Source organism: Osmerus eperlanus, chromosome 18 (assembly GCF_963692335.1).
Source record: "Osmerus eperlanus chromosome 18, fOsmEpe2.1, whole genome shotgun sequence".
NCBI lineage: Eukaryota > Metazoa > Chordata > Actinopteri > Osmeriformes > Osmeridae > Osmerus > Osmerus eperlanus.
Window position 1 is genome coordinate 2,409,755 of NC_085035.1, and position 14,518 is coordinate 2,424,272.

The following is a 14,518-nucleotide window of genomic DNA, read 5'->3' on the forward strand; positions in this document are numbered from 1 at the left end:
ATAACTTTGTAAAACGATCCCTTTGTACACCGCTATGCTAATCTGTCACTATTCTAATGCACTAGTGTTCAGTGGATGACGTTTGCAGGACTCAAACGGGTAGAGTAGCCTAATCGTTGATCAAGGACCCAGAGACACATTCCAAGACATCTTCAGTGAATTTTATAGTTTTATTGTTTTGATTGTTTTGCAGGATATCTGGCATGGTGTACATACTTTATCCTATAGCATATCAAAATATCAATCTAATAAAATAGGAATAATCTATATATGCATTTATGTATAACTTTCAATGTGTTTTTCATAATTAGTCATTAATACAATTATAATAATACCAATATAAAATGTCTAGGATAATGACCAAACCGATCTTCGGTTCACTTGAGCACTTGACAAAAAGGACAAAAGAACATCTGAATCATTGAATAATGAATCAACCCTCAAACACATCTGTTGTGACAGTTTCTTTTAACACGTGACGAATATGATGGTTAATATGAAGCTATGAGATGCAACCAAAACAAAAACAACATTAAATAAAAGTAGATTCGAACGGTTGATCTACTTCATAATGCTGGATATGTTTCCCATAATCTCTCCGTCATGTTATCTGGATACTGCCAAGTCTTCCGCCAATGCTCCATCGAAAGACAGCTTCCAATCGTGTATCACTTCGAAGCCTGCAGAAAACAAACAAGCCAAACAGTCTATTATGACTGTACAGAAAACAAAAACAATATAAAATAGGAATCCCCCGTCTTTAATTCATTATGAAAAGACAATAAAACAATGATTTTTAACATTCAGTTAGTCCATAAGCTACAAATCCTTAGGTGCGATAAGAGTCAAAACGCAACTACAAAATCAATAAGGAAGCCTTCAATTGGTAAAAAAATATATACACGTTAAGTTAAGCATTACATGCACATTTCTGGACACATTGTACTTCCATGTTTTTCCAAAAGAAGAGAATTTGTTAGAGGAAAATTAAAATTGTATAAAAGCTTTTCCCACCGCTGTCAGTAACAAACAGTAAACAAGTACAAAAGTAACGCACTTCTCCATCAGTGGCATCCAAGTACAAACCAGGTTTAAGCTCATGGACTACTGGTTACTACGGCTACGAGGGCTAAATAAAGAAAGCAAGCATTACAGGTAAGATTAGGAACTGGAAAGTCCAGAGAAGACGTATCCTTTAAAAAGTAAATAGTTATTTTCTCTGTCGTATTTTACAATTACTTGTGGGGGTAGTAGGGGCCTGTAAAAAACGACATTTAATTTACATTAAACATTAATTTACGTGTATTTAAAATATTTACAGAAACGAAACAATCGAAGGAATTAAATGTAAAGCAAGATGACAAAGATGGGAATATCCCACTTTGTTTACGGTGCTGATACAGGATGTTGAAAGACCATACCAAACGGCAGCATTCGAGAGCGTACGCCTCTCGTGCCCGGTCCGCATTGAGCGGGCCTGAGAGTATCGTGGGGTCAGCTCATGGCCTGCAAGGAAGCTCCGCTGGCAGGTACAAACAAGGTATATGTCAGTTAGGAGACAACAATTCTTCTTTTTCCTTGTACTTTTAGTTTTTCACATTCATTAACTGTCATAGCAATACTTTACCTGTTAACTTTACAGTTACAAAATGGTGCAAAAGAGACAGCCGAAAGCCAGCTGTTAGAATAATCACCACAAAGGCTGTTGCCCTCTATGTTACCATTACAGTAAAGCACTTCAGGGTGCTGTGAAAAACTTTGAAAGGGATTATTATTCATGTTAATTATGGTACAAAGAAGTGATACCACTAAGTAGTTTTTCGATTTTAGGTTTGTGGTGAGAGAGATTCGGTTATACCTGTTTGTGCGAATTCTCCACATCAGTATGGTTTGTAACTGTTTTGGTGTGATCCTCGTCTCAGGGACTTGCCATATCCACCTTGTTGATCTTAAAATATCACACACACAGACAAGTAAGAAGTGTTTACATATATAAATAGTTGGTCCAACATGGTGACAGCAACATCAAATACTAAATAATCAAGTATTTAAATAACTGAAAATACCACAAGGGAGTAGTGTGGTATTACATGTACATTTAGTCATTTAGCAGACGCTCTTATCCAGAGCGACTTCCAGTAGCTACAGGGACATTCCCCCGAGGCAAGTAGGGTGAAGTGCCTTTCCCAAGGACACAAAGTCATTTGGCACAGCCAGGAATCAAACCAGCGACCTTTTGATTACTAGCCCGATTCCCTAACCGCTGAGCCACCTGACTCCCTGTATTACACAATCAATACATTAATTTAGTGTGCCATCGTAGAAGGCATTACATACTGGTATAGTCACCATATCCATAGTTGTATCCAGAATAGTCATAGCCACCATATCCTCCGTAGCCTTGGTTATTGTATCCATAGTTGCCATATCCTTGGTTCCAATAGTTTCCGTAACCCTGGTTCCAATTTTGACTAGGCCCTGCAATACACACCTTCTTAGAACACTTGGAATAATGTGCCGAACACCATAAAGAACATATACAAATAGTCATCATTAGTGAGCTTATAGCTGTAAATGTTATTATAAACACACTATGTATTAATTGTTAAATATGAATGTAAAAAGGTTTGTGTAAGTTCATGGTGAATCTCTCTGAGTGTATACCCCTGCCTCGAGGTCTGGGGGAATATCCATCTCTCCCTCCCCAGTGCTGCTGTATCTGGTACTGCTCTTTGGACATGGCCACCTTGATTTCACACTGACAGAAACAAACATGGGGTCGGAGGGTGTATGAAGAAGCTGTTTGGATCAGAACAGCTTGGATATGTTTATTGTGGAAAAAACTTGTTTTGTTGTTACCTTGCTCAGTCCTATATTGTGATATTTCTTCAGCATGATATTTTTCACAGATTCTTCGTCTTTGAAGGTTATGAAACAGAACCCACGTCTTTTATTTGTTTTGTTTTCCATGGGCAATTCAATAGACTCCAACTGTCAACAAGAACAACTGTGACTGCTAAGTATCTATGGAGTATGGGTGTAGTTAAAGTTAAATATAGTATATAAGTATAGTTAAGTAAAAGTTATCGAATTTACATGACATTTACATTTTAAAATGTTTTGCTTTCATCCAAAGCAACGTACAAATAGTGCATAATAATAGAACATCAAGGATCACCTGTGTAGTCATTTCATTACTCCCAGAATTTTATGAAAATAAATATGCACGTAAACAGTGAAGAATAGACAGCCTACCTCTCCAAATGTGCAAAAGTACTCTTTGATTTTCTCTTCTGGAGTGTCTGGAGAGAGACCGCCAACAAAAATCTTCTTTATCGGTTCCTTGCTCTTCATTGCCTTGGCCTTCTTTGGGTCGATGACTTTCCCATTCAGCTTGTGTTCCTTCTGTTGAGTGACCTGGAGGTGTCATAGTAACCCCATAGAAAAGACAGTCACTCCCTATTACACCTAATACCTACCTTTGCAACCACATGGGCTCACAATTATAGATAAATATTGAATATTGAGACGATACCTTATCAACACTCTCAGCCTCTTTAAACAACACGAAGCCAAAGCCTCTGGATCGGCCTGTCATTGGGTCCAGCTTAAGTGTGCAGTCTACCACCTCGCCAAACTTAGAGAAGTAATCTTTCAAATCCTTCTTGGTTGTGTCCCAGCTGAGCCCACCAACAAACATTTTCCTGTTTATAGATCATACAGAGTGGCATCGTTAATTATGAAACAAGGGGCACCTATTCAATAGGCTACTAGTACTGCACTTATTACTTACATTTTCCTCCAACAGCAACCGCTATCTTTTCATAGCTAATACAACCAAGGTAGCAACAAACTAACCAAATAAGTACAAACTATACAGCACTGCTCTATTATTGCATGTATTATTGCATGTATTAGAACTGCCTTTTTACGTTTTAATATTGCATATTTCAAGAGTTGTTTTCTAATTCAATTTCCGTAAATGACGATCCAAGTCATTCAACCTGTATATCATCACTGAATTCCGATAGACTACCGCTACACACATTCCATGCACAATTCTCAACTCCACTGGCTATGGTGTGTTTTTAATTACGAATCCAGCCCAAGTAATACAGCGTCACTTATAAATGGCCATGATGATAGCCTGCTAGAATCCAGCTTCATCATCATTCTCCTGCAAAACAGGAAACATCATTTGCAGGTTTAGTCTCGGTAACGTTCACTCGCTCTCGCTCTAGGCTATTTCTAGTGCTTAATTTTCACGGTTTGTTGCAGCTATAAGCTAGCCACCATCAAATGTCGCACCCCTCATCCTCCTCGTTTTTGCTTGCATCAATCTTTGATCCCTCGGACTCTCCTCCTCTTCCCAGGCCCGAGCTGCACTCTGCAGTCGGCATCTGTTCTTCACTGCTTGCCTCTCCGTCTTCTTCCATCATTGTCAACAGAGTTGGATCATCACCTATTTCAAGGTCCTCCGACATTTTTGTTTCGTACGAATATCTAACGTGGGGACTTGTGAGCGATGGTAGTTACTGGACTAGCTTGCTAGCTGAAGAGATAACGATTAAAGCACAGCTTTCCCAACTCGTTTGGATGTTAGCTAGCTAGACTTGTTAGCTAGTGAAGATAATTAGCTATTAGCTAGCTACTCGGCTTCCTATCAATCTGACTGGTACTGTGTTTTTCCCCCACGATGAAGTTTCGCTCTTAATTACGTTCAGCTAAGCAAAGAGCCAGTATGCCAACAACTACCACATAAAAAAGAGAATAGGTTTCCATTTTTTTGTTATTTGGCCAGTTATCCTTAAATACAAATTTGCTAGCTAACTTGGCATGGGTTACACACGTTTCGATACCCGGGGTAACCCAAGGGGCGCTCTTCTCAGCTGTGTCGGTGGATCCAGTCCAAATGTGGGAACCCCACCCGTCCGTGCTATCTCGAGAAAGAAATCCACTTTAGTTTCAGAGGCGTAGTACTTGGTGGGTGGAACTGGTTGCGAGTTGAGAAGCGTGCGTAATGTAACTCGACGGACACTTTGGATGTTGACAAACAAATGTCTCTGAAAAATGTCTCCCTCTGAAATTAATAGTTTACCAGAGTAGTGGGTTACATACTGTAAAAACAACAACATACCGTACACTGAAATTGTACAAATGTTAAAAATGAGTCATGGTCTGGACAGCTTTGCACCCTCTTTATTAATCCCTTATCAGAAACGGCCAAAAATCTATTGAGACAAAATGCTGAAAATTAGGGTATAAAGACACACATCTTGACAAAATCTAGACCTAAAGCCTCATAAGAATACAAAGTGAAGAAGAGGGTGAAGAACACGGGAAAATTATTGTGTGGGGTAACTCACTATTTACAAAATCAGACACAATGAAATGAAGGTCTGTTAAAATCATGAGCTGATCTCAGGACAGGACAGGATTCCCCCAAACTGCCACCAGGGTATAGGGTAATTCTCCAGCCAGCCTGTCTGTCTGCAAACAAGGAAACAAGACAGGCATTTACTCATTCTGGACCACTTGAAACACTGAACCGAAAAAAGAACACGTCCATGACTCAATGTTTAACTTCTTGTGCTGTCAACTTTAAACTATTAAGTTTATGTTTATTTCTCCATTCCGTTTTAAAGATCATATGTAGGACTTGCAGCTTCACGCACTCCAGCTAACAGCTTCCCAAATTGCAACAGCTTCAACTATTCTGGATTAGTCAATAATCCATTTTAAAAGGAGCAAACTAAGTTACAGTATAGGGCAGGCCCCTCACTGTACCCAAGTCCTCAAGAAGAGGATTGTTTTGAAGAAATGTGTTTGATTCACAGTAGCTTTTAACAGGGAATTGAACGTGTCAGCTTTCAATAGTGTCATAAAGCTGGTTTACATATGATCTTTAACACCTATGTTTAAAAAAAAGGTTTGGTGTTTATCAATTGTAGTTCTCTAAGGGCTATAAAGAAAAAGCAAGCATCATGAGTTTAAGCGATTTAGGAGGGGGGTCATTTTAGAAAAACCAAAACGAAAACACTGAAGCTCCAGAACTGAAACACAAAACCACTAAAATAAAAAGAGAATACACAACAATTCGTTAATTACAAGTCTTTAAAAGGTTTCGTTTTATGTAATTCCTGTAAAAAACCAATTTCAGACAATTGTTAAAGGAAACACTGAACAACTTAAAAATGAAAAAACAAGGTCATTTTCCTTTTCTCTTTTATGTTTCTTTCTGTTTATCGCTGGTACAGGAAGTTGGAAGAGACCATACCACAGGACAGCGTTTTCTTGTGCATGCCGTGCTCTCTGCCCGCTATGTGCGACGCCCAGAGAATGTCATGGTCAGGTGACAAACGGCCTGCAATGAAGTCCCCACTGGCAGGTACAAACAAGGTACAATATCAGTTAGGAAAAGAAAGGAAAAATAAGGATAGGTCCTTACTTTGCACCCTTTAGCAGTACTTTACCTGTTTACATTGCTATCAAGTCTTTTTATGTTATTTCCTTATGAATACCTGTTAAAAAGCAGGGGAAAAGGAGAATCTACAGAAAAACGCTAACGTTTTTTCTGGAGAGCTTAATAAAACGCAAAACCGCTACACAAGCATTACACAATTAAAGATCTATAGACATTCTTACAATCTTAAGATTTATCTTTCAAAAGGGGACGTGTGGTGTGAGTAACCACTTGCTTTCTCCCCCAAAAAAGGTTTGGGAGAAGGTTGTTTTGTCTATTGATCTTTAAAGGTTTAAGTTAAGCCAGAGGTGACACTCAAAATGATGATCTTACCAGAAGTCTTAGTGTAATCATTTTATCAGTAGGGCTGGTAGTTGTTCTGGTGGGTCCCACTCTCTCGAGACACCTTTCCATAACTGCTCTGCTGACCTATACGGAGGTCAAAGGTTAGGAGGTCACAGGTTAGGAGGTCAAAGGTTAGGAGGTCAGACAGGTAAAAACACACTTAAGGCAGACTGGCAAAGCAAAACCTTACCAAAATGCTTCATGTTAAACTGTGTTGCTTTACTTTTTTTTCCCCCGCAATTAAAAGTGCAGTTGTCAGACCGCTATAATCTGTTCGATGTAGCCTGAATACTTTGTTCACACTAATAACCATCATTATCTGCTTAGAATTAAGAGCTGTGGAATTTGGATGAGAGCACTTTCAACACTGGCTGATGAGTCGCTACATTGCTATAAATGGAAAACAAATCATGTGTCCCTACCATCATTTCCAGAATACTAACTCTCCTTTTTCTAACTGAGGTGTGCACATCCACAATCCCACACATCTTAAGTACTCTTGCAAGAACGCATGTTTACATCAATCCATGCGATGCAGTCCAGATGTGTGAAACCTTATCTGTCCCTTTTACATGGGAAGTGAGACTTAATGACTGATGAACAATGATAGTTATTCTATCAAGTAACATATTGCACTGCCTGGATAGAGTGATATAGACCATCATGCATCAGAGCAAAGAAACCCAAGGCAGGCGGCATTACAGATATTGATTTATTTTTCCAGAAACTATTGAATACATACAAGGATACTTGCTTCCGCTGTTTGTCTAGACGTACATTAGTTGTTGAGGCAAGGCACTGCTTCAGTTAGGCCTAGTGTTCAACATCAATAAGTTAGCTTACCATTGTAGTCATCGTAGCCCTGTCCATAACCATAACTATTATAGTTGTAGCCAGAGTAGTCATAGCCAGTGTAGTCACTGTAGCCCTGGTTGTATCCGTTGCCATAGCTCCCATAGTTCTGCCCATAGTAGCTGCCGTAACCCTGATTGTAGTTACTCTGACCTAAATCGAGAAATCAGAAAGGTTAATATGACGAGAAAGTATAGTGGCTTTATTTTTTTATGAGAAGACATTTCTCTGGTAGACGTTTCTGGTTTTGAACAAGTTACTTTTTATCGGGATTCCTACGTCTCAAGGAGTGTGGTGGGAGATGGATCTAGGGGCGTACGTTTGTTTTCGAATGTGTCAGACAACTTTTATGGATAACACTTAATAAAATGTGGGAGGGGGCATATATTCTATTTATAGAAAGTGGGTGGGAGACATGTCCCACCGATGTATAATGAAACCTATGCCCCTGGATGGGTCATAAACAGAAGTGATGGTAGTTACCTCCTCGCCCCCGGCCCCTGTACCCTCCTCTGCCCCCTCCGTATCCCCGGTCTCCTCTGTGCTGCTGCTGTTGTCTGTATACTTCTTTCGGCTGGGCCACCTTGATTTCACACTACCAGGAGAACACAACAGCAGTGAGCGACTACAACCATAGACAGACACATATGCTCATGTTTTTTTCCGATAACACCCGACAGTGTTAAAGCGAGAGGTCTTGACAAACATGAGTTTGTTTGAGTTTAGTATAGCGGTTGAGTTTAGTGCAAATGTTTTTACAACAATCTAAAAAGGCACTGAAGTTCCGAATACCTTTCCGCTTCCCACTTGGTGGTATCTGCATTCCAAGAGCTTCTGAACAGGACTTTCCTCGGTGTACGTCACGAAGCAGAACCCTCTGCGTTCGTTGGTTTTGGCGTCCATAGGAAGCTCGATACTTTCAATCTGTCGGCACAGTACACACGTCAGATTCTACACGAGAGAGCGCTCATCTCGGAAGTTCTCATCTCGAAACAAGTCTCCGAATCTACAATTGTATCCAATTACTTTAGCTTAAAACTTTGAGTTTAAAACTTACTTCGCCAAACTGTCCGAAGTATTCCCGGATTTCTTCTTCTGGGGTATCAGGGCTGAGGCCTCCTACAAAGACCTTCTTAGGAGGCTCTTTTCCCTTCATTGCTTTTGCTCTCTTGGGATCAATTAGTTTCCCATCCAACTTGTGTTCTTTAAGCTCCAGGACCTGCAATTCGGCGCAATTACACACATTGTACATCCGGGTGGCAGTATGCTTCTTCGGATCAAGTTGAAAGCTTTTTACCGAGGAAGGAGACTTTAACGGTCGAAATAGTCAGGCTGTGGTTTACAACTTACTCTCTCTACACTTTCAGCATCTTTGAAGAGGACAAACCCGAACCCCCTGGATCTCCCTGTCATCAGGTCTGTTTTGATGGTGCAGTCCAGCACCTCGCCAAACTTGGACAAGTAATCTGTAAGATCAGTTTTGCTTGTGTCCCAACTGAGCCCGCCAATGAACATCTTGCTGTGAATAGAAATAACGAACATGAACATTTTCCTAAGAGGGGCTTTCCCCGTGCCATTTCAAGTCATTGAAATCATCAGACACACTGCAATCAAACATATTTTTATAATCATGTGTGATTTAGTGGATTTACAAAATGAATGTATGAGTGTTGACATTCAACATTCTTATGTTCATGTTGTGAGGAGCTAGCACTGGCAGTTGATCTCAACTAGAGCTAGGAGCCACGTAAGAGGTGTTAGATGTTAGAAGTAGTCTACTTTTTAACTGTACTCAAATATTGGAATGAAAGCAATCTGGGAGAGGGATTCTACAGTACAAGCCATTTGAAACTGACCCCACATGAATGACATGACCTGCATCAAACTAGCAGATATTTGCAGTCTGCATTCGTTAGGTTCGCTAGCTCTTGAAGTTGACCGCAATGTAACCAAACCGCCCACAACGCCTCCGGGTCAGTTCAGGAGGGCCTGATTGACACGTCAACGACACCGGGTTGGAGAAGGTTACAACTGCCGAGCAGTTCCGACAGACAGATTCACTACAAAAAGAGTGGCTGGCTAGCGACACCTGCCATAGCTAACGTTAGCAAACTTTTCCCTAGTAATATCGATCATGGCCATGGTTAAATGAGCTAGATTAACTTTACTGTTGCTAGTAGTAGTCTACCAAACTGAACGTGTAATAGCTCTAGATTTACAGTGTCTACACTAAATACATTAGCGAAATTAATTTACGTAACGCCACCCAGATCTATCGCCGGATTACCTCACAAACTAACCTGCATCCAACTACTGTAGTTCGCTGGTCATATTGGCTTGATTGGTATGCAAGGAGTTTGACAGCAAGCCGGGCACAGACACTTACCCGTCATCTTGCAGGTTTTTGCTTGCGTTTATTTTGGAACCCTCTGGAAATTCATCTGTACTGAAGTCAACTTGGCTATCAGTCTCCATTTTCCCACTTAAAAAAAGGGTTATTAATTGGCAAGCTACAGTTAATTATATAACTACTCGATTTGCTATGACAATTCCAGACTGATTTAGCTAGCGAGTTTCGATTCCTATGTAAAATGGCTGACATCAAGGGCGGACAGGGCGGAGAGTGACGCAGATGATGTGGTTTGTTTGTAAATCCACTAGGGGAGCCCGGCGGTGTTCTGGAGAATTCAGTTCCCCTGTCCCCCCTTCCTTGCGCGTGCGCGAAATCATGACATTTTCTCTTGTTGAGGTGAATGTGATTTATATAATCGCGTGAGTTAGTTTATAGTGTACTCTACATACTATCCATGAGGATAAAGTACATTTCTTGATGTTGGTTAGTTAAATTGCACTCAAATGCAGGCTTTATGGTGTATATATAAGTATGGGGCAACAGATTTCCCTGGAGGCCTGATGAAAGTGTGTGTGTGTCCTGTAATGTCTAGCCATTTATAAAGCAATATGCTGGTGATGTATGTTACTGTGATCATTATGTATAACAAGTTTCATCTATACACCAGTCTTTTACACTGTGAACACAATGAACCCCCCAGGGAACAGATTTCCCCGGGGGAAAGTGTAAAAGGCTGGTGTATAGATGAAATTGTTGTTATAGGCCTACATAATGATCACAGTAACATAACACAGTAACTTATAGCCAGCACATTTTAAAAGTATGATATTGACGTCCCAACGAGATATGGTGGTCAAACGCTCATTATTTACGGCTCAGGGTGCGGGGTTTGCACCAAAGTTATATTGTTCTGTGTGCTTTGAGTCTCTATATTTGAATGTTCAATAAGTCTTATCGTTGTATCGTATGTCAAGATTCGGAAATGGGCAGATTGAACCAAATAGCCTAATATTTTTTTAAAGGGGACGGGGAATATGGTAGGCTACATATTATAAGGGCACGGCATTCTGGAATCAACGTTCCCTGTCCACGCCCCGGACGGTGTATGCGTCCTCGTGCTCCACGCACGGGCACTGCTCCATCCATGTGAGCGTTGCCGCTTTCGTTGCCTTTTGCTTTTTCGTATTTTGTCCTTCAGGCTGTCATTTCGAATGAGTAAATAACCAACGTTATTCAAATTCACCAATCAGTAATTAGTAAATTGCAAACGGGTTTGATTCGGCTTTCTCTTGATTTTGTGGAAATAACGCTTTGTTAGCCAGCTAGCATTGGCTAGCTGTGCGGGCTCGTTGGAAGAATGGCTACGGTTGCAATTCCTGCTAATACTAGTGCACTCCTGCTTGATATTGAAGGGACCACAACACCAATCACTTTTGTAAAGGTCAGTCAACGCTCTGGAACAATTTTTTTAGCCATGTTTGTGTACTGTATGTTCTGGTAATTTGTATATTTGTGTTATGAATTTAATGATATGGCCGAAGCTAGCCAGCTACATTAAACACATTTTCTCTTGCACTGTTGCAGGACATCTTATTTCCGTACATAAAGGAGCATCTCGAGGATTATCTGTCCGAGCACTGGGAAGAGGATGAGTGCAAGCAGGACGTGCACCTTCTGAAAAAACAGGTCACTTTTGAGCGTCTTGGTAGTTTGCTAACATTGTCAGACACATTTGAGATATCCAGTTATCACAAACAGTTCCCTGGTATACGCATCTTTCTGTCGGTTGTAATACTTTCTTGATTGGACTACTGTCTGAACTACTGTTTAACAACTGATTGTGGTTAATAAAGAGCCACTCCACCCGATAAAATAAGACAGTCTTTGACAATTTTTTCAACAGAAATAGACATCCCCTACATATCTCCCGTTTTACATTTCCTGTAATGGGGTTAGATTTGACCTAAACTAGGCCATTCGCCAAAGGCATAATTTGATTAGTTGAATATCTTTTGAAGTTCTCGGCGTCCCAGAGGAGGCTGTACTGGGATGATGTGAGTATTCTCTTTCAGATGGATACCTCCACTAGAAATGGTCACTGTGTTCTCTGCATTTTAGGATATAAGATGAAAATCCAGCTTCCTGGACGGCAGCTATAGGGGCCTTGCACACTGGTTGAGCTTAACTGATAATGTATTAAAAAATTGGGTCTTCTGCCATGCTGCAGTCAGGGGAAATTATAGACCAGGTGGCCTCTAAATCAATAGACTTAATGACACCAGTTACCTCCCACAGAACTTATTGAATTAAAGAAAGGTGGTCAGTAATGCTTGATGCAAGCCAGGATAGGATATAGGCCAAGGACTAATTGTTTCCTGTTTGGTTTCCTGTAAGTCGTTTTTTATATATAATGTGATTTGTGTGATTGGTGCTTCCCAGCATATGCTATTGGGTAATATTGTGGAAAAAGTCTGTTTGACTTGATACTGGGAACGTAGTGATGCTTATTCAGAAATGTCTTCACAGGAGTCAATAAAGAATCCACGTAACACAACTGAGGTTAGAGGGTCACAGGCTGGCTTATGTCTCGCTACGCAGTACAGACAGATTCTGATCCTTGAGACAAGTTGGTGACCCACCCCCCATGACAGGTTGAGGAGGACATGAGGCAGAACCGGGCATGTGCGGTCCACGCCCTTGACCAGACTGTTCACACGGACGAGGAGAAGGCCATCCGGGAGGTGGTGGAGAACGTGCTGTGGCAGATGGCAGCGGACAGGAAGACCACGGCGCTCAAACAGATCCAGGGACACATGTGGAGGGCAGCCTACGCTGCCGGGAGAATCAAAGGCGAGTAAGTAGCCTGAAGTGTTCCCTTTTCATCAAGCCCAACTGGGCTTGCTTGGCATGTTCATTTTTTTGTTCTTCATATAATAAAATTCAAACCAATAAAACCAACTATTTGAAAGATTGGTTTTATGCTGATAGAATGTGTTCAGTGCTCAGGTGTAGTAGGCCTATGCTGTGTCAGTTTGGACTGGTTAATAAGGAAAAAAGATCTGCAGGATGTTCATAATATTCAGGGGAATCAGTAACTATATTCCTCATAATATGGATGCCTATCCTGGTAATACTGTATCCACTGTCTATTGTCTGTGTGGTTGTCCAGTTTGAAATGGATAAGTTGATGGTGTGTTGTTGGTGCGTGTGGTGCAGGGTCTACCAGGATGTAGTCCCCTCCGTCAGGCGCTGGAGGCGTCAGGGCCTGAGGGTCTACATCTACTCTTCCGGAAGCGTGGAGGCACAGAAACTGCTGTTTGGCTTCTCCGTAGAAGGAGACGTCCTAGATGTGAGCGTTCCCCCCCCCCCCCCTTCCTGTCATCATTCATGTTATGAATCACAGTCACACGTATGACCTACATTTGTATACATTTTTCATGCGGTGGTGTCATCAGTATCACTCTGAGGTATTGGTTTATTTGATGAACGATGTTTGCCGATTTGTTTGGTGATTGACAGAAGAATATTTCGCGTGTTTGTTTTGTCAGTTATTTGACGGTCATTTTGACACCAACATGGGTGCAAAGGTGGAGAGTAAAAGCTATGAGAGGATCGCGGAGAGGATCGGCTGTCGAACCGAAGAAATCACCTTCTTGACAGACATCACACGGGGTAGGTGGTACCTTGCCGTTCTGGGCGTGCCAATAATGTGGAGCTCCTGGTCATTCGACAGCTGGACCCCTAGAAAGGCCAGGGCTGTTGAGGTTACTGTGTGTGTCATTAGAAAACAAGGCAGCGGAAGCTACAGTGTGTGTGTGTGATTACAGAGGCCAAGGCTGCAGAGGACGCGGGGGTGAACGTGGTGATGGTGGTCCGTCCAGGAAACATGGAGCTGACGGAGGAGGAGGAGGCTCACTACAGCGTCGTCACCTCCTTCTGTCAGCTGCAGGCGACGGGCAGAGCCTGACGCGGGAGAGGACGGGAGACTCGGGTTCCCTGGTTCCTTTTCCCCCCTCCCTGTTCCCTAAACCCTTAGGTTCTGTCCTTGTTTCACGTCCACGGTCCGGAATGGGAGGACTTTAGAGAGGTGATGTGATTGGTGCTCCGGTTAGCTTGCCGGAGGGGTTAACAAGCGTATCACTTTCACCCAACATAAACGGACATCAAGCCTTTTTCATCTGTGTACTCGGAGCCACTGGGGGGTCTAGGGTCTGCTGCCGAGCCAGGTTGTGGAGGGAGAAGGGGGCTTGGCTGTAGATCTGGAGTGTCGGGGAGTGGACAGAGTACTGTGTATGTGGAGAACAAGCATCGTGTTCACTGATCAACTGACTGCACATGTTAAACACCTGTCAGGGACTTAGTCACTTAGTCGTCTTTTTTTCTTTTCTTTTTTTTTACCCTTTTAAAATAAATCCTATTTAAGTTGAATCACCTCTTTGTAGCTCTAATTGTTTTTCATGTCTGCCACAGATAGTGAAGTAAATGGATTCCTCTTGAAACATGTT

At 41.6% G+C, this 14,518-nt stretch overlaps 3 protein-coding genes across 20 annotated transcripts; 1 reads left to right on the forward strand and 2 right to left on the reverse strand.

Annotated features, from left to right (window-relative positions):
• Positions 1-264: 264 nt before the first annotated feature.
• On the reverse strand, positions 265-4,944 carry hnrnpd (heterogeneous nuclear ribonucleoprotein D). 13 transcript variants are annotated; one of them, XR_009932697.1, is made up of 9 exons: positions 4,309-4,841; positions 3,536-3,704; positions 3,256-3,417; positions 2,860-2,991; positions 2,665-2,758; positions 2,338-2,478; positions 1,859-1,948; positions 1,422-1,522; positions 268-680 (listed from the first exon to the last, which is right to left on the reverse strand). XR_009932697.1 is itself a non-coding variant. In XM_062484516.1 (8 exons), the coding sequence occupies exons 1-7, from the start codon at positions 4,482-4,484 to the stop codon at positions 1,881-1,883; spliced, it is 930 nt and encodes a 309-aa protein (XP_062340500.1). In that variant the 5' UTR covers positions 4,485-4,841; the 3' UTR covers positions 265-680; positions 1,859-1,880. The 13 variants fall into 13 exon arrangements, 11 of the variants coding, with proteins under 11 accessions (XP_062340500.1, XP_062340496.1, XP_062340499.1 ...); XM_062484516.1 differs by lacking the exon at positions 1,422-1,522 and having other exon boundaries at positions 265-680; positions 2,350-2,478; XR_009932696.1 differs by having other exon boundaries at positions 269-680; positions 1,422-1,948.
• A 239-nt stretch (positions 4,945-5,183) lies between these two features.
• On the reverse strand, positions 5,184-10,295 carry hnrnpdl (heterogeneous nuclear ribonucleoprotein D-like). Of its 5 annotated transcripts, XR_009932699.1 has the most exons (9): positions 10,047-10,295; positions 9,011-9,179; positions 8,718-8,879; positions 8,453-8,584; positions 8,144-8,255; positions 7,652-7,813; positions 6,797-6,892; positions 6,278-6,381; positions 5,184-5,490 (listed from the first exon to the last, which is right to left on the reverse strand). XR_009932699.1 is itself a non-coding variant. In XM_062484524.1 (8 exons), the coding sequence occupies exons 1-7, from the start codon at positions 10,133-10,135 to the stop codon at positions 6,822-6,824; spliced, it is 897 nt and encodes a 298-aa protein (XP_062340508.1). In that variant the 5' UTR covers positions 10,136-10,295; the 3' UTR covers positions 5,184-5,490; positions 6,797-6,821. The 5 variants fall into 5 exon arrangements, 3 of the variants coding, with proteins under 3 accessions (XP_062340508.1, XP_062340507.1, XP_062340506.1); XR_009932698.1 differs by having other exon boundaries at positions 6,278-6,892; XM_062484524.1 differs by lacking the exon at positions 6,278-6,381.
• Positions 10,296-11,092: 797 nt separating this feature from the next.
• Positions 11,093-14,444, forward strand: enoph1 (enolase-phosphatase 1). 2 transcript variants are annotated; one of them, XM_062484526.1, is made up of 7 exons: positions 11,100-11,159; positions 11,332-11,454; positions 11,598-11,699; positions 12,665-12,867; positions 13,230-13,362; positions 13,562-13,685; positions 13,841-14,444. In XM_062484526.1, exons 2-7 carry the CDS (start codon positions 11,371-11,373, stop codon positions 13,978-13,980), a joined length of 786 nt encoding a protein of 261 aa, XP_062340510.1. In that variant the 5' UTR covers positions 11,100-11,159; positions 11,332-11,370; the 3' UTR covers positions 13,981-14,444. The 2 variants fall into 2 exon arrangements, with proteins under 2 accessions (XP_062340509.1, XP_062340510.1); XM_062484525.1 differs by having other exon boundaries at positions 11,093-11,454.
• Positions 14,445-14,518: the final 74 nt, after the last annotated feature.